General features: G+C 43.5%; 1 protein-coding gene across 2 annotated transcripts in view; it reads left to right on the top strand.

Annotated features, from left to right (window-relative positions):
* The first annotated feature begins 741 nt into the window (after nucleotides 1-741).
* The window catches only part of LOC126203921 (odorant receptor Or2-like), a 70,670-nt gene continuing 55,962 nt past the window's right edge, over nucleotides 742-15,449 (top strand). For both annotated transcript variants that reach the window (XM_049938318.1, XM_049938319.1), the window contains exons 1-2: nucleotides 742-1,030; nucleotides 7,541-7,640. In XM_049938318.1, coding sequence (XP_049794275.1) covers nucleotides 747-1,030; nucleotides 7,541-7,640 — 384 coding nt within the window. In that variant the 5' untranslated portion in view covers nucleotides 742-746. The remainder of the gene's footprint in view (nucleotides 1,031-7,540; nucleotides 7,641-15,449) is intronic.

The following is a 15,449-nucleotide window of genomic DNA, read 5'->3' on the forward strand; positions in this document are numbered from 1 at the left end:
TTCATTGACGCATCTTATGCCGCCCCCTGAAGCCTTATCGTGAAGGTTGTGAGAGGCAGTGCGCCCAAAATGTATGCCTTAGCCACCCATAAGACCACCGCGTGATTTCAACGCTGGGTGTCACCGTTCTGACCTCCATCGCAGAGGTGTCAAAAGAAGGGGGCGAAATGTAAGAGAGGGGGTGTGTGTCTTCCTATCGCGTGAGACGTGCACAGTGGCGTTGTGGTGAAGTCTGGTGCCAATGTGACATCATTAACACACCTTGCATGTCGCATGAACTTCTGAGCTCTGATCTTTTTTTTCCGCATATGTTGACACCTTGCTGTCCTAAGCGTCCCCGAGCCTGAGAGTGACATCCTAGGGCACCACGCTTTTGCACCATTACAGAGGAAAGTCGAAGGCATCTTCCACACAAATTTCAAATTTCTGCGTTGCAAACGCAAGACAATTACGGGATTTATCTTACCGTTTAATTCTGTAGCTCAGTGTATAATTCAAGATGAGAAATTTTCCTCCCAATCAGTCTTCTGCCAAAAGTCTTAAAACCGTCGCTCACTGATGTTGAACCAAGGTTCTATTTAATTTTTACACACTTAGGAAGAACAAGGTTTGAGTTACGGAGTTTTGGCTGTCGTTCAGACAATGCGACGCTGGATCGCCGCCTGGGCCACAACTACCCGATGCTGATGTGGTGGTTCGGCGGGCTGCCGGTGAGCTCGCCCGGCTACGAGGCGACCTACATCATCATGTGCTACTGGCTGGTGCTCATGTACATCTGCACCAACGTGCCCGACGCCTACTACGTGGGGCTCATCAACTACATCACCGCGCAGCTCAGGCTGCTCCACATCGCTCTGCCCAAGATGGCGACCCTGGAGCCAGACGCCGTGCTGCAAGAGAAACTCGCCCACACTTACGGACTCACCATCAAGGCTGATGTTCCGGCCGACGCTGGGGCCCAGGATGTCATCCAGGATAGAGTGTACGCCAGGCTGGTGGAGTGCATTCGATTTCACCAGGAGATTATGAAGTTGCGTAAACTGTTTTATAATCTTTACGTTGTTGTTGTGGTCTTTAGCGCGAACGCTGCTAATACTTCCTGTGTGGTCCTCCTTATCTCTGAATAATCATGGTAACCTACATCCATTTGAACTTGTTTACTGTATTTATCCGTTAGTGTTCATCTACAACCCTCACACTCTGCCCTCCCCCCTCCCCCTCCATCATCAAACTGATTATTCCATGGTGTCTCAAGACGTGTCCTATCAATCGATTCCTTCTTTTAGTCGTGTTATGTCATAAATTTCTTTTTTTTTCCGGTTTGATTCAGTAGCCCATCATTAATCTTCAACATTCTTCTGTAGCACCACATTCCAAAATCTTCTACTGTCTTCTTGTTTGGACAGCTCATCGTTTTCCTTTCACTTCCGTACAAGGCTAAACTCCAGACAAACACCTTCAGAAAAGACTTCCTAACACTTAAATTTATATCAGATGTTAATAAATTTATCTTATTCCAAAACTATTTTCTTGCTGTTGCCTGTATGCCTTTTATATCCTCTCTACTTCAACCAACACCCGTTATTGTGTCGCCCAAGTAGCGAAACTACTTTATCATTTACTAGCATCTCCTAAACTAATTCTATCAGCATAGTCTGATTTAATTCGACTACATTCCTTTAATATTGTTTTATTTTCGTTGATATTCTTCTTACATCCTCTTTCAAGACACTGTCTATTCCAATTCAACTGTTTTTGCAAATTCTTTACCATCCCCGGCAAAATTAGAAAGTCATCAACAACAGCCAACATTTTTATTTCTTGCACTGAACTTTAATTCCGTTTTCAAATTTTGCCTTGTTTTCCAGTAGCGTTTGCTCAATGCACAGAACGACAGGCTATAATGTTGTCTCAGTCCCTTTTCAGCCACTGCTTCCCTTTCACAGTCTTGGACTCTTCTAATGGCAATCTGGATTCTGTACAAGTTGCAGATAACGTTTCACTCCTTTTATTCTCTCCCTGGTACCTTCGAAATTCAGAGTGTTTTGTCCAGTCAGCAATGTCAAAACCTTTCTTTAAATATGCAAATGCAATAAAAATAGGTTTGCCATTGTTTAACCTATCTTCTAGTCGTAGGACCCGTATTGATTCAAATATTCCTGTATTTGTCTGGAAATCAAACTGACCTTCCCCGAGGCCAGTTTCTAGCTGTTAAACCATTCTTCTGTTAATAATTCACGTCAGTATTTTGCAAACATGAAGTATTAAAGTGATAGGTCTGTATATTCACACCTGTCAGCACCTGCTTTACATGGAAATCCTTATACTAGTATTACTATTAATTTTTACAGTTATGTATACATAACATGTATGGTAGTTCTTGCGAAATTTCTTCACTATGATTAGTAAATACCCTTCTACAAAAGAATGAGCATCCACATCCGGAACGTCCAATCACTGGTCTCTACAACACTGTGGCTATAGATACTACATTAATTACTATGGAGAGTACGACACTATTTTTAAATATTGTCTCGAGACGATATCAATTGTTAAAAAAAAAAAAAACATTTTAAAGAGCTGTGGCTACTCTGTGCATTTTGAACGACTCATCCAAAAACTACACTGATCGGTGAAGTTACGGCTCAACGTCTTATTTCAGACGAATTTCCTGTGTTAGCACCACCTTTAAGTCATCTACTTTTCATGGAGTTAAGTACTACAGCAATTTATTTTGACGTGTATTGATTAGCACATTGTCTTTCGTAAATACACTGCTTGGCAATTGCTAAAGAAAAACTCGAACCTGCTAAGGAACAATTGCCAGTTGCTATGGAACAACCGACAATTCCTAAGGAACACCCGACCAATCATAGTAAAATGAATTGTCGAGGCTTGGACATGTTAATTGCTGCGATGCCTGTGCACGAACGCTCTGTATGCATTCGATTGCTCATGCAGTACGATGTTTGACTAAAGTTTGCAGTGGAACTGATTAGTTCCACGTTATATGTGGTATGGCAAGATGTCCGCAAGACATCATTTGAGTGCGATTGTGGACAACCAGTCGGACTGTTCTAAGCTGGCCACAATGTCACTGCGGTGGTCACAGTATTAGGTGTGTACAGAAGTGTCATCTCGCAATTAAAAAGGGCCACTGAAGGTGGAAATCCTATGCAAAAACATGCCAATGGTCGTAGACGAATCACCAAACCGCAAAAGGATCGATACATAACTCTTGTGGTGGAAAGGAATAGACGTCTCACTGCTAGTCAGATCAATACAGACCCTGCAACCGTTACCGGTATACTTGCCTCTGCCAGAGCCATTTCGCGGGGATTGAAACAGGCTGGTTTGTATGTTCGAAAGCCTGTTAAATGCACTCCATTTCAACCACGCCATCGCCGACAGAGAGTTCGTTAGTGTAGGGAAAGAGTTGTTGGGGTGAGCAACAGTGGTCCAGAGTGATGTTCTCCGACGAATCCCGCTTCACTGTGGCAAGTGATTCTGCCCAACAGTTAATATGTGGAGAGAGGGGAAACGTTACACATCAAAACCCTGTAGAACACGCATGGAATGTTCTTGGTAGACATGTTTCTCAACAAAAATCTCCTCCTCGAACCGTGCAACAACTGAAAACCGCCTTGAGAGAGCCTAAAACAAAATAACATATACATTTCTGAAAGGATCACTCCAAAGGAACCGTTAAGTTAAAATAGGGGACCGAAACATCAAACGAGCACATATTAAGCGCTATCTTGGAGAGAGATGAGAAATTGAATTCCCTTGAACACATAAGGCTAACAACAAAAAAATGGTTCAAATGGCTCTGAGCACTATGGGACTCAACATCTTAGGTCATAAGTCCCCTAGAACTTAGAACTACTTAAACCTAACTAACCTAAGGACATCACACACACCCATGCCCGAGGCAGGATTCGAACCTGCGACCGTAGCAGTCCCGCTGTTCCGGACTACAGCGCCAGAACCGCTAGACCACCGCGGCCGGCCGGCTAACAACAGACAAAGCAGAAAAAATACTACATAAACTATATTCAAAACATTACAGACTACCTCTACCAGTAATACGGTCACACCACTGTACGCTCTTCGAATCAATACTCAGTGTCACTTGGTCACCAAAAAGGCTTCACTCAGACGAGGGCAGAGAATTGTCCTACTTAGGCTATTTGGAGCCTTCGGCACGACCTCAGTGGATGCATTTTGTGTGGTGCTGGGAATTTGCCTCATAGATATCACGATCAAATACAGAGATGCAAGGTACTGGTTAAAGACAGGAAGACAAGATAAGGACACACGGCAACTGGTGTACCGATACAGACGAGACGTCGCCTTAAAAGTTGGCGGTTGGATACATGACAAGGTGAGAGGGATGTAAGTGAAAAGGGACGTAGACTGCACGACTTCCTCCATGACATAAGTGAGCGATTGAGAATGAAATAAATCGATCCCAGCCGCGGTGTGGTATTTGTCTTAACTGGACATGGACCTTATTCCACTCACAAAAACCATGTGAATGTGAGACAGACACCTACATGCACATGCGGGGAAGAAGGTGCCCCAGAACACACTGTCTTCCTCTGCGGGCAGTAAGCGAACAATAGACATACACCACAAAAGAGTGGTTCAAATGGCTCTAAGCACTATGGGTCTTAACATCTGAGTTCATCAGTACCATAGACTTAGAACTACTTAAACCTAACTGACCTAAGGACATCACATACATCCATGCCTGAGGCAGGATTCGAACCTGTGACCGTAGTAGTCGCGTGGTTCCGGACTGAAGCGCCTAGAACCGCTCGGCCACCGCTGCCGGCCATACACCGCACTTAAAGGCTACACAGAAGTAGGTATACATACATACACAACAATAAGAGACGAGGAACAATGGGCGCAACTAAATGTATTGACAAACAGTGTTTCAAAAACAACACATGAATAGTATCTGCGGACACAACAGACATGCCTACATGCAACGTAACATCTATCTCCAGAGGTGGACACCGACACTCACAGTGAAATGAAAACGGTGATAATGGATAAGAACAGGAGGGGGAGGAACATAGAGACGTAACAGTAAATAAGTGTATGCTGCTGATTATCTATCCAAGAAAGCACCAAATGTTGTACATGGATGAGCACCTAATGTCAATGCATACGATTAGCAATACCATTAATTTACTAAAACTTTTTTGTTGTCACTGGTGATCAATAACTCGAAGAAACCATTTCGTGGCATTCACTGCCATTGACAATCGGCGACGGCGCTAACAAATCCCTCCTTTATTCTATCAGCTTTTTACATCTTTCTTAGAACAACAACATTTATTTGTATTTCTGTCTTAAATTATTGTTGTTTTAAAAAGTACTATTCTTTGTCAAATGTTGTAGATAATAACAAAGAAAAAGAAAAAACTACAAAAAAATGACAAATGAAAACTGTAAGATGTACGACCCGTTTTAAAACATCAGGTAACAGGTGTTTTATTTTGAAACACCTAATTAAGGACTCCTCTTCAGTTTTGTATCCAGCTTGAGTAACAGTTGCTAAATGCGCATTAGTGCCCGAGGAGGGCATATTCTTATAGAGAGTCCGTTATGGACCTTTGTGTTAGGAGTCTGACGCGTGTCAAATACGAACTTCATTTATAGCTGTTCTACTGCTTTCCCTTGGGGTGAAGTCTATACCATTTTCCGTTATAAATATATCCCTCCACCTCTATTATGTATGTACCTTGTTTCATCTCGTCCATCATTGCCTGCGATTATTCATGTACAACGCTGTCTCTACTCCTTAGCAATTTTCAAGCAGTGTATAGTTTCATTCGATTTTAGTTTACTTCGCTTACAGTACAGTGAGCTGACGAATACGTAGCAAATTATATGCTGCAAATCATTATTAGGACCACTAAGTGTTGGTTTGGTGTAGATATCCTATATTTTTCATCCATTTCCTTCAGTTTTCAGTGTACGGTGGTCAAGAAGTACTTGTACCATGAGGTCTATTCGTAAACTGTGCAAACTCTACCCATTTTCACTAAAAAGGAAACCTTACAGACTTGCCATATTCTATTTCCTTCATACTTACAGGATTTGAAACTAAGTGCACAGACATCAGTTTCCTAAAGTGGTACGACGGAACAATCAAAGAAGATCGAAAAAATTCACCTTTGAAGATTATGAGAATTTCGTACGCAGTTAGGTACACATTTCGAGAGCATTAACATAAATGCCAATAGCTGAATTTGTCAGGTACAAATTTTGCAATCGTGAGGTTACTGGCTCTGAGCGCTATGGGACTTAACATCTGAGGTCATCAGTCCCCTAGAACTTAGAACTACTTAAATCTAACTAACCTTAGGACATCATACACATCCATGCCCGAGGCAGGATTCGTGAGGTTACTGTTCTGATTCTTGTTGATATCAAGTGTTTTACTTTTAGTGAAATTCTGTAACTATTCTGAAGTGGAAATATTTATTAACAAATACTAAATCATAATTTTTTGTTTTTGCTTATTGTTCGTATGAAAAAAATTGAAATCTGTCACATGCAAAACGCGCTATTGTTACACACACACACACACACACACGTATATATGTGTGGGAGTGTATGTGATCAGAAGTATCCGGACACCTGGCTGAAAATGACTTACAAGCTCGTGAGCCCTCCATCGGTAAAGTTTGAATTCAATATGGTGTTGGCCCACCCTTTAGCCTTGCTGACAGCTTCTACTCTGGCAGGCATACGTTCAGTCAGCTGCTGGAAGGTGTCTTGGGGAATGGCAGCCCATTCCTCAAGGAGTGCTGCACTGAGGAGAGGTTTCGATGTTGGTCGGTGAGGCCTGGCATGAAGTAGACGTTCCAAAACATTCCCAAAGGTGTTCCATAAGAAGTTGAAGGCCTGCAACCAACCTGTGTGCGTGCTAGACACAATGGTCCTACAACCTGGAGTTATGGTCTGGGGTGCGACTTCGTAGGACAACAGTAGTAGTCTCGTGGTTGTCCCACTCACTCTGACGTCAGTCTGGTGATTAGACCTGTTGTGTTGCCATTCATGAACAGCATTCCGGGGGATGTTTTCCAACTGGATAACGCTCCCCCACGTACCACTGTTGTAACCCAACATGCTCTTCAGAGTGTCGACATTTTTGGCTTTGCCTGCTCCATCACCATATCCGTCTCCAATGGAGCACATATGGGACATTAAGGGCCACTATATTGACAGAACAACTGCAACAGGAAGGGAACTCCACCCCAAAACTGACATTCGACACCTGTACAACACAATGCATGCACGTTTGCATGCTTGCGTTCAACATTGTGGTGGTTACACCGGTTATTAATGTACCACCATTTCACATTTTCAATGGTTTACCTCTCGCTTATACTATCCTGCATCTTCCAATGTTAATCACTTATTAAGTCACCTAGACAAACGTATTAGAGAAATTTCATTTCACTGCATTAATTATTTTTTGGTGTTGCTATTTTGTTCCACCAGTGTATATATGTTTCAGGTGTGTAGACGAGATGGAATCAGTGCTGAGCGTTACAGTTCTCATTCAGTTCTTCACCAGTACGCTCGTCATTTGTTTGACAGCCATCACTGTGATTTCGGTGAGTGTCTCAAGTTGGGAATGAAAGGCAGGAGATTTGATTTTAAAGTTCTATTAGCTTATTTTAAGAAATCATCCTGGTGTTCGTCTTAATCAGTGGAAAATAAATACGGAAAATTTAAATTTCGATGATTATATGAGAAACAGGAACCGTTCCCCAAGACTTTTGTGGCTATTTATAAAGTGTATTTCTTGTTTTGACAGTTAACACACGGCCAAGGACACAGCTTTCAAACATATGATTACGTGAAGAGGCTATGTTTAACAAAAAAAATGGTTCAAATGGCCCTGAGCACTATGGGACTCAACTGCTGAGGTCATGAGTCCCCTAGAACTTAGAACTAGTTAAACCTAACTAACCTAAGGACATCACAAACATCCATGCCCGAGGCAGGATTCGAACCTGCGACCGTAGCGGTCTTGCGGTTCCAGACTGCAGCGCCTTTAACCGCACGGCCACTTCGGCCGGCTATATGTTTAACAAGTAGGACCATACTTATGATGGTTATTTTCTGTGATTTTGTGCACCAAGATTGAGTTGAGATCACCTAAATGACACATCACATGAGTTAGGTCATTTTGAACAATAAACAGGAGAACTTCACATGTCGAGCACGTATTCATGCTCATATAATTTACGAATTAACTCAAGAACTTGCCGACGCACCACGTGACTGTGAAAACTTACAAAAAGAAGCCCTTTCTTTTCTATTTATTTGTAACGGAACAGCAATTATACATTTAAAAGCAAAGGGGCTATTTCTCGATTATGTAGAGTCCCAATGATGCTATTGGGTGATAAACTGAAAGTGTAAAGGACGCATAAAACAAATAGTAAGAAAATCAGAAGCCAGACTGAGATTTATAGGAATAATCTTAAGAAAATGTAACTCACCCACAAAATAAGTGGCTAACAAGGCGCTTGTTCGACCAGTTCTTGAGTATTGTTCATCATTCTGGGACTCTTGTCAGGTAGGACTGTTAGACGAGATAGGGAAACAGCGATGTGTTTCGTCACGGGATCGTTTGGTCGACGCGATGCTCAGCCAAATCCAGTGGCAGACACTGCAAAAGATGCGTTGTGCATCTCGGAGAGGTTTTGTATTGAAATTTCTGGAGAGTACTTTCTGGGAAGAGTCGGACAACCTGTTGCTTTCTCCCACACACATCTCGCGAAATGACCACGACGAGAAAATTCGAGAAATAGGAGCTAATACGGAGCCTTACCAATAATCGTTCTTCCCAAGCAGCATTCTCGGGTGTAAGAGGGGAAAGAGGGGGGGGGGAGGGGGGGGGCCAATCAATTGGTTGTACCATAAGTACCCTCAGCCACACACCGTCAGGTGGCTTCCGGAGTAATGATGTAGATATAGATATCACCCTTGTGTTCGTCGCATGGCCTTTGTCAACATATCATTCATTGTTAAAAGAATTAGCAGAATGTGTTTCTTAATATCTGTTATTTATCTCTGTTCTGGCACTGGGGCTGCAAGTCGCACAATTACATAGAAAGGCTGCAACCTCGGTTACTCAGTACACTTATCACTCGCATGTTACTGCATACGAGGACTGATCGTACGTACCTGTGTCATATTACACTTCAATACAAAGTACCTGTTTTTAAATGTAGTCATATCGAAGGAAATTAACCTAGCGACATTGTTTTCTATCAAGCACATGCCATCTGACATTTTAACAAATTACGTGGGCAGTCACCTTGATCCAGAAAAGCTTTACCTTTCGCCGTAGAGCACAAAAATTTCAGTGTATTCCAGTGTGCCAGTCGTCGGAAATGGAATCGTTGCCGTGAGACCAGTCAGGGCACATGGCAGGCTAGATCAAGTCATAGACTCATATATAGCCCAAAGGATGATAGTTATCTGGGAATATCTGCATGGCGGAATTTCAGGATCAGCGCAGTAGGACCTCAAAAGGGCCACTGAATCGACAGTGCCTGTTCATACCGTTCATGTTACAATCCGAAAGTTCTATCAGGCTACATCGGTAAGGCAGAGACTTCACGTTCCTCACCTCGTGTTCTGACTAGCCACTTCCATTGGCAATGTACCATTAGAGACGTATGTTGTTTACGGTTCGATATTTTTCGTGGCGTGAGGTGAGGTGTGTGTAAGTGTGTGAGGCGAAGCGGTGAACTTAATGCTCCATATGGTGTCCAGCAAATCCACATATTTGCAGACGGTTCTGTGATGGTCTGAAATAGCATTAATACCGACGGCTGTGCGAACTTTGTCGCTATGCGTGGCATACGTCAGGAAGTAAATCGAGCAGATCCTGGTAGACTATTTGGTGGGTGCTGCAAATGCTGTCGGTCGTTAGTTCCATTTCCCGCACGATACTGACAATTTATACGGGGTGTTTCAGAAGTAATGGTCAGTATTCAAGGATGTGACAGGAATAATCATTCGAAACAAAAAAGTCATGTAAATATGGGGTCTAAAACGCATATCTTCAGAGCTATGAGCAAGTCTTGATCTTCAATGCTGTGAAACAAATCTCTTCCACTGCAAGTTCTTTGCTTTCCATATTTTAGGAAGTGGTAGTATGGACTAAAACAAGAAAAATAGTCCAGTAAACATGTGCCCTAAAACGCATAACTTCAGAGCTATGAGGATCTGCTCATCTTCGCTGTTTTGAAACACAATTCTTCTAATGAACAAGTGCTCATAACTTTTAAGGTATGCATTTTCGATCACATGTTTACCGGACTTTTTTCTTGTTTTGGTCCATACTACCACTTCCAAAAATATGGAAAGCAAAGAGCCTGCAGTAGAAGAGATTTTTTTCACAGTATCGAGGATCGAGAATTGCTCCTAGCTCTTAAGGTATGCGTTTTAGATCCCATGTTTCGAATGATCATTCCTGGTATATCCCTGAATATTGACCATCATTTCTGAAACACCCTGTACGTACTGAGCATGACCTGGGATGGCTAGGGGAGATTAGAATGGTCAGCGATCAGACCAGTCTTCAGTCCCACAGGGCATGTGTAGAGTGTTCGTGGTTGTCCTACTGCGCCGTAAATTCTTCACGGACTGTCCGTTGAAGAATGGTAAAGCATAACGCAAAGCGAGCTCTAGAGACCAGTAGATACGATGTTGCGATTAACGCACAGGAAGGGCATAGATGACACTGAAGCTGTCGAGCTCTGATTCTGAATACTGAGTGATCGGACGACAATCGCCAGGTATGTAAATGATTGCAACTCTCTGTGACAGTCATTAGAAGGACCACCACAATGCGTTAGTGTTGTTCGTGTTTAGTGTTGTTACCAGGCCTGATATGGTTTGTAAGGGGTGTGAACAGTGTCACACGTTGAACGATCACTGCTAGAAATGCGGAGAAGCCGCTTACTCATGTGAGGCAGAGTTCGAAAGGCTCCCATTGTGGGTCTCTATTTGACCGTCTGATAGAATCATGCTATGTCCTGAGTGGTGGGGTATTCAGATGTGGCAGTGGCCCAGTGTTGGACTGTATGGGAACGTGGGGTAAGGCGTACTCGTCGTCAAGGTTCCTATCGATCACGTCCAAACAACAAAAGGGAGGATCACAGTTGTGCGCCATGTGCTTCACAACCAAGCAACTCACTGCTCCTTACATTAATTTTTACTTCTTTAACTTTCACTATCGATCCGTTTCGGCTAAACTGCAGTTATCGAGTGACATGCGGTGCAACGTGGCAAACATTATTTTTAATTATGTATTTGTATGTTACAGTAGAAAATTGAGAATGAAATGCTATTTACTTGCAGGTACACTATGTGATCAAAAGTATCCGGACACCTGGTTGAAAACGACTTACAAGTTGGTGGCGCCCTCCAACGGTAATGCTGGAATTCAATACGGTGATTGGCCCACGCTTACAAGGGGAGGCCGCCAATTGTGAAATTCAGATTCGATTCATACTGCACATAATAAAAGCTCATGGCCAGAGGTGTAATGTGGCAAAACACCAAGATGCACTTCTCAGCCGTTGTCGAGAAAATCGACAGTTAAAAGAAACCGTTGCGGTGAAATACTCTCTACGATTAATAATTTTCTACAGCGTCGTGGCGCAGCGGTAAGTGCTCGGGTTTGTAATCCGAAGGTTGCCGGATCGAAACTCGCGCCATGAAACATTTTTTTTATTATTAGTTTTTTGTAATTCATATATATATATATATATATATATATATATATATATATATATATATATATATATATATAAACTATTAATGAATTGAAACTTCCTGGCAGATTAAAACTGTGTGCCCGACCGAGACTCGAACTCGGGACCTTTGCCTTTCGCGGGCAAGTGCTCTACCAACTGAGCTACCGAAGCACGACTGCAAGGTTCGCAGGAGAGCTTCTGTAAAGTTTGGAAGGTAGGAGACGAGGTACTGGTAGAAGTAAAGCTGTGAGTACCGGGCGTGAGTCGTGCTTCGGTAGCTCAGTTGGTAGAGCACTTGCCCGCGAAAGGCAAAGGTCCCGCGTTCGAGTCTCGGTCGGGCACACAGTTTTAATCTGCCAGGAAGTTTCATATCAGCGCACACTCCGCTGCAGAGTGAAAATCTCATTCTACAGTATTAATGAATTGCTTATGCATGTTGGTGAAGGCGGATCGCTCTCCAATTGTACCGCCTCCATTTTTCCGTTTGTTTAACAGGTTGTATTTACCAAAGCTCTCACGTCCGCACTGATTTTCGACGATGTTATAAGTTGCGCTAGGGACCGCATCTACCTTCTTTCGAAGTTAGCAGACAACTACGCTGTTATGCGGCGGCTCGTTTCGGCCCATTCAACATCTGTCCTTCAAGTGTAACGAGCGAGTAACGGAGTTTATATTTCATACCTGCCACAGCAAATTTGTGTTCGTGGGGTTTCTATTCTAATTCGAACGTTTGACTTACGCTATACGTATTCGTTTCGGAATATCGTTTCTGGCTCTGAGCACTATGGGACTTAACATCTGAGGTCATCAGTCCCCTAGAACTTAGAACTACTTAAACCTAACTAACCTAAGGACATCACACACATCCATGCCCGAGGCAGGATTCGAACCTGCGACCGTAGCGGTCGCGCGGTTCCAGACTGTAGCGCCTAGAACCGCTCCGGCACCACGGCCGGCTAATATCGTTTCTATGTCTTCCGTTAACTATACGTGGTTAACATTATGAAGACAATTAATAACATTTGTGAAATACAACTTTGTTTGCGGAAAACATAATGATGTTCGAAGTCGCCAGTTTTTCCACGACAAACGACTTTCAACAACTTATTATATGCATAATTGTTGCAACTGATTGCCAGGAATTATATATATATATATATATATATATATATATATATATATATATATATATATATATATATATGTGTGTGTGTGTGTGTGTGTGTGTGTGTGTGTGTGTGTTTGTGTGTGTGTGTGTGTGTGTTTGTGTGTATACAAATATTTGAATTACAATAAACAAATACTAAAAAAAAAAGTTTCATGGCGCGAGATTCGATCCGGCAACCTTTGGATTACGAACCCGAGCACTTACCGCTGCGCCACGACGCTGTAGAAAATTGTTAATCGTAGAGAGTATTTCACCGCAACGGTTTCTTTTAACTGTCGATTTTCTCGACAACGGCTGAGAAGTGCATCTTGGTGCTTTGCCACATTACACCTCTGGCCATGAGCTTTTATTATGCGCAGTATGAATCGAATCTGAATTTCATAATTGGCGGCCTCCCCTTGTTAGCCTTGATGACAGCTTCCACTCTCGCAGGCCTACGTTCAATCAGGTTCTGGAAGGTTTCTTGGGAAATGGCAGCCCATTCTTCACTGAGTGCTGCACTGAGGAGAGGTATCGATGTCGGTCTGTAAGGCCTGGCACGAAGTCGGCGTTCCGAAACATCCCAAAAGTGTTCTGTAGACTTCAGGTCAGGACTCTGCGCAGGCCATTCCATTACAGCGATGTTATTGTCGTGTAACCACTCCGCAACAGGCCGTGCATTATGAACAGGTGCTCGATCGTGCTGAAAGATGCAATCGCCATCCTCAAATTGCTCTTCAACAGTGGGAAGCAAGAAGATGATTAAAACATCAATGTAGGCCTCTGCCGTGATAGTTTCACGCAAAACAGTAAGGGGTGCAAGGCCAATCCATGAAAAACACGACCACACCGTAACATCAACGCCTCCGAATTTTACTGTTGGCGTTAGACACGATGGCAGATGACGTTCACCGGGCATCCGCCATACCCACACCCTGCCATCGGATCGCCACATTGTGTACGTGATTCGTCACTCCACACAAAGTTTTTCCACTGTTCAGTCGTCCAATGTTTACACCCCTTACACGAAGCGAGGCGTCGTTTGGCATTTACCGGAGTGATTTGTGACTTATGAGCAGCCGCTCGACCATGAAATCCAAGTTTTTTCACCTCCCGCTTAACTGTCAAAGTACTTGCAGCGGATCCTGATGCAGTGCCTATTACACATTACGACCCTCTTCAAATGTCGGCGGTCTCTGTCAGTCAAGAGGCGAGGTCGGCCTGAACGCTTTTGTGCTGTACGTGTCCCTTCACGTTTCCACTTCACTATTACATCGGAGACAGTGGACCTAGGGATGCTTAAGAGTGTGGAAATCTCGCGTACAAACGTATGACACAAGCGACACCCAGTCGCCCGACCACTTTCGAAGTCCGTGAATTCCGCGGAGCGCCCCATTCTGCTCCCTCACGATGTGAAATGACTACTGAGACCGCTGACGTGGAGTACGTGGCAGTAGGTGGCAGCACAATGCACCTTATATGAAAAATGTATGTTTTTGGGGATGTCTGGGTACTTTTGATCACATAGTGTATATTGTATACATCGATTGCGGCATATATAACATCGTGGCAACTGTATTTTGACTGCCGTTCTATCTTTGCTGCACTAAGGAAGTAATTAATTTGTTACCACAGTAGTTTCACAATTGTACAGTTACGATGTCGTATGTTTAAAAAATACACTGAAGAGCAAAAGAAACTGGCACATCTGCCTTATATCGTGTAGGGTCCCCGCTAGCACGCAGATGTGCCGCAACACGACGTGGCATGGACTCAACTAATATCTGAAGTAGTGCTGGAGGGAAATGACACCATGCGTCCTGCAGGGCTGTCCATAAATCCGTAAGAGTACGAGGAAGTGCAGATCTCTTCTGAGCAGTTCGTTACAACGAATCTCAGATATACTCAATAACGTTCATGTCTGGGAAGTCTGTTGGCCAGCGGAAGTGTTTAAATTCAGAAGAGTGTTCCTGGAGCCACTCTGTAGCAATCGTGGATGTCACATTGTCCCACTGGAATTGTCCAAGTCCGTCGGAATGCACAATGCACATGAATGGATGCAGGTGATCAGACAGGATGCTTACGTGCGTGTCACTTGTCAGAGTCGTATCCAGATGTATCATGAGTCCCACATCACTCCAACTGCGCACATCCCACACTATTACAGAGCCTCCACCTCCTTGAACAGTCCCCTGCTGACATGCAGGGTCCATGGATTCAATAGGTTGTCTACATACCCGTACACGTCCATACGCTCGATACAATTTGAAACGAGACTCTTCCGACCAGGCAACATGTTTCCAGTCATCAACAGTCCAATGTCGGTGTCAACGAGCCCAGGGGATGCGTAAAGCTTTGTTCGTTCAGTCATCAAGGGTACACGGGTGGGCCTTCCGCTCCGAAAGCCCATATCGATGATGTTTCGTTGAACAGTTCGCACGCTGATGCTTGGTGGTGTCCCAGCAATGAAATCTGCAGGAATTTGTGGAAGACTT

This window comes from Schistocerca nitens, chromosome 9 (genome assembly GCF_023898315.1).
Source record: "Schistocerca nitens isolate TAMUIC-IGC-003100 chromosome 9, iqSchNite1.1, whole genome shotgun sequence".
Taxonomy (NCBI): Eukaryota; Metazoa; Arthropoda; class Insecta; order Orthoptera; family Acrididae; genus Schistocerca; species Schistocerca nitens.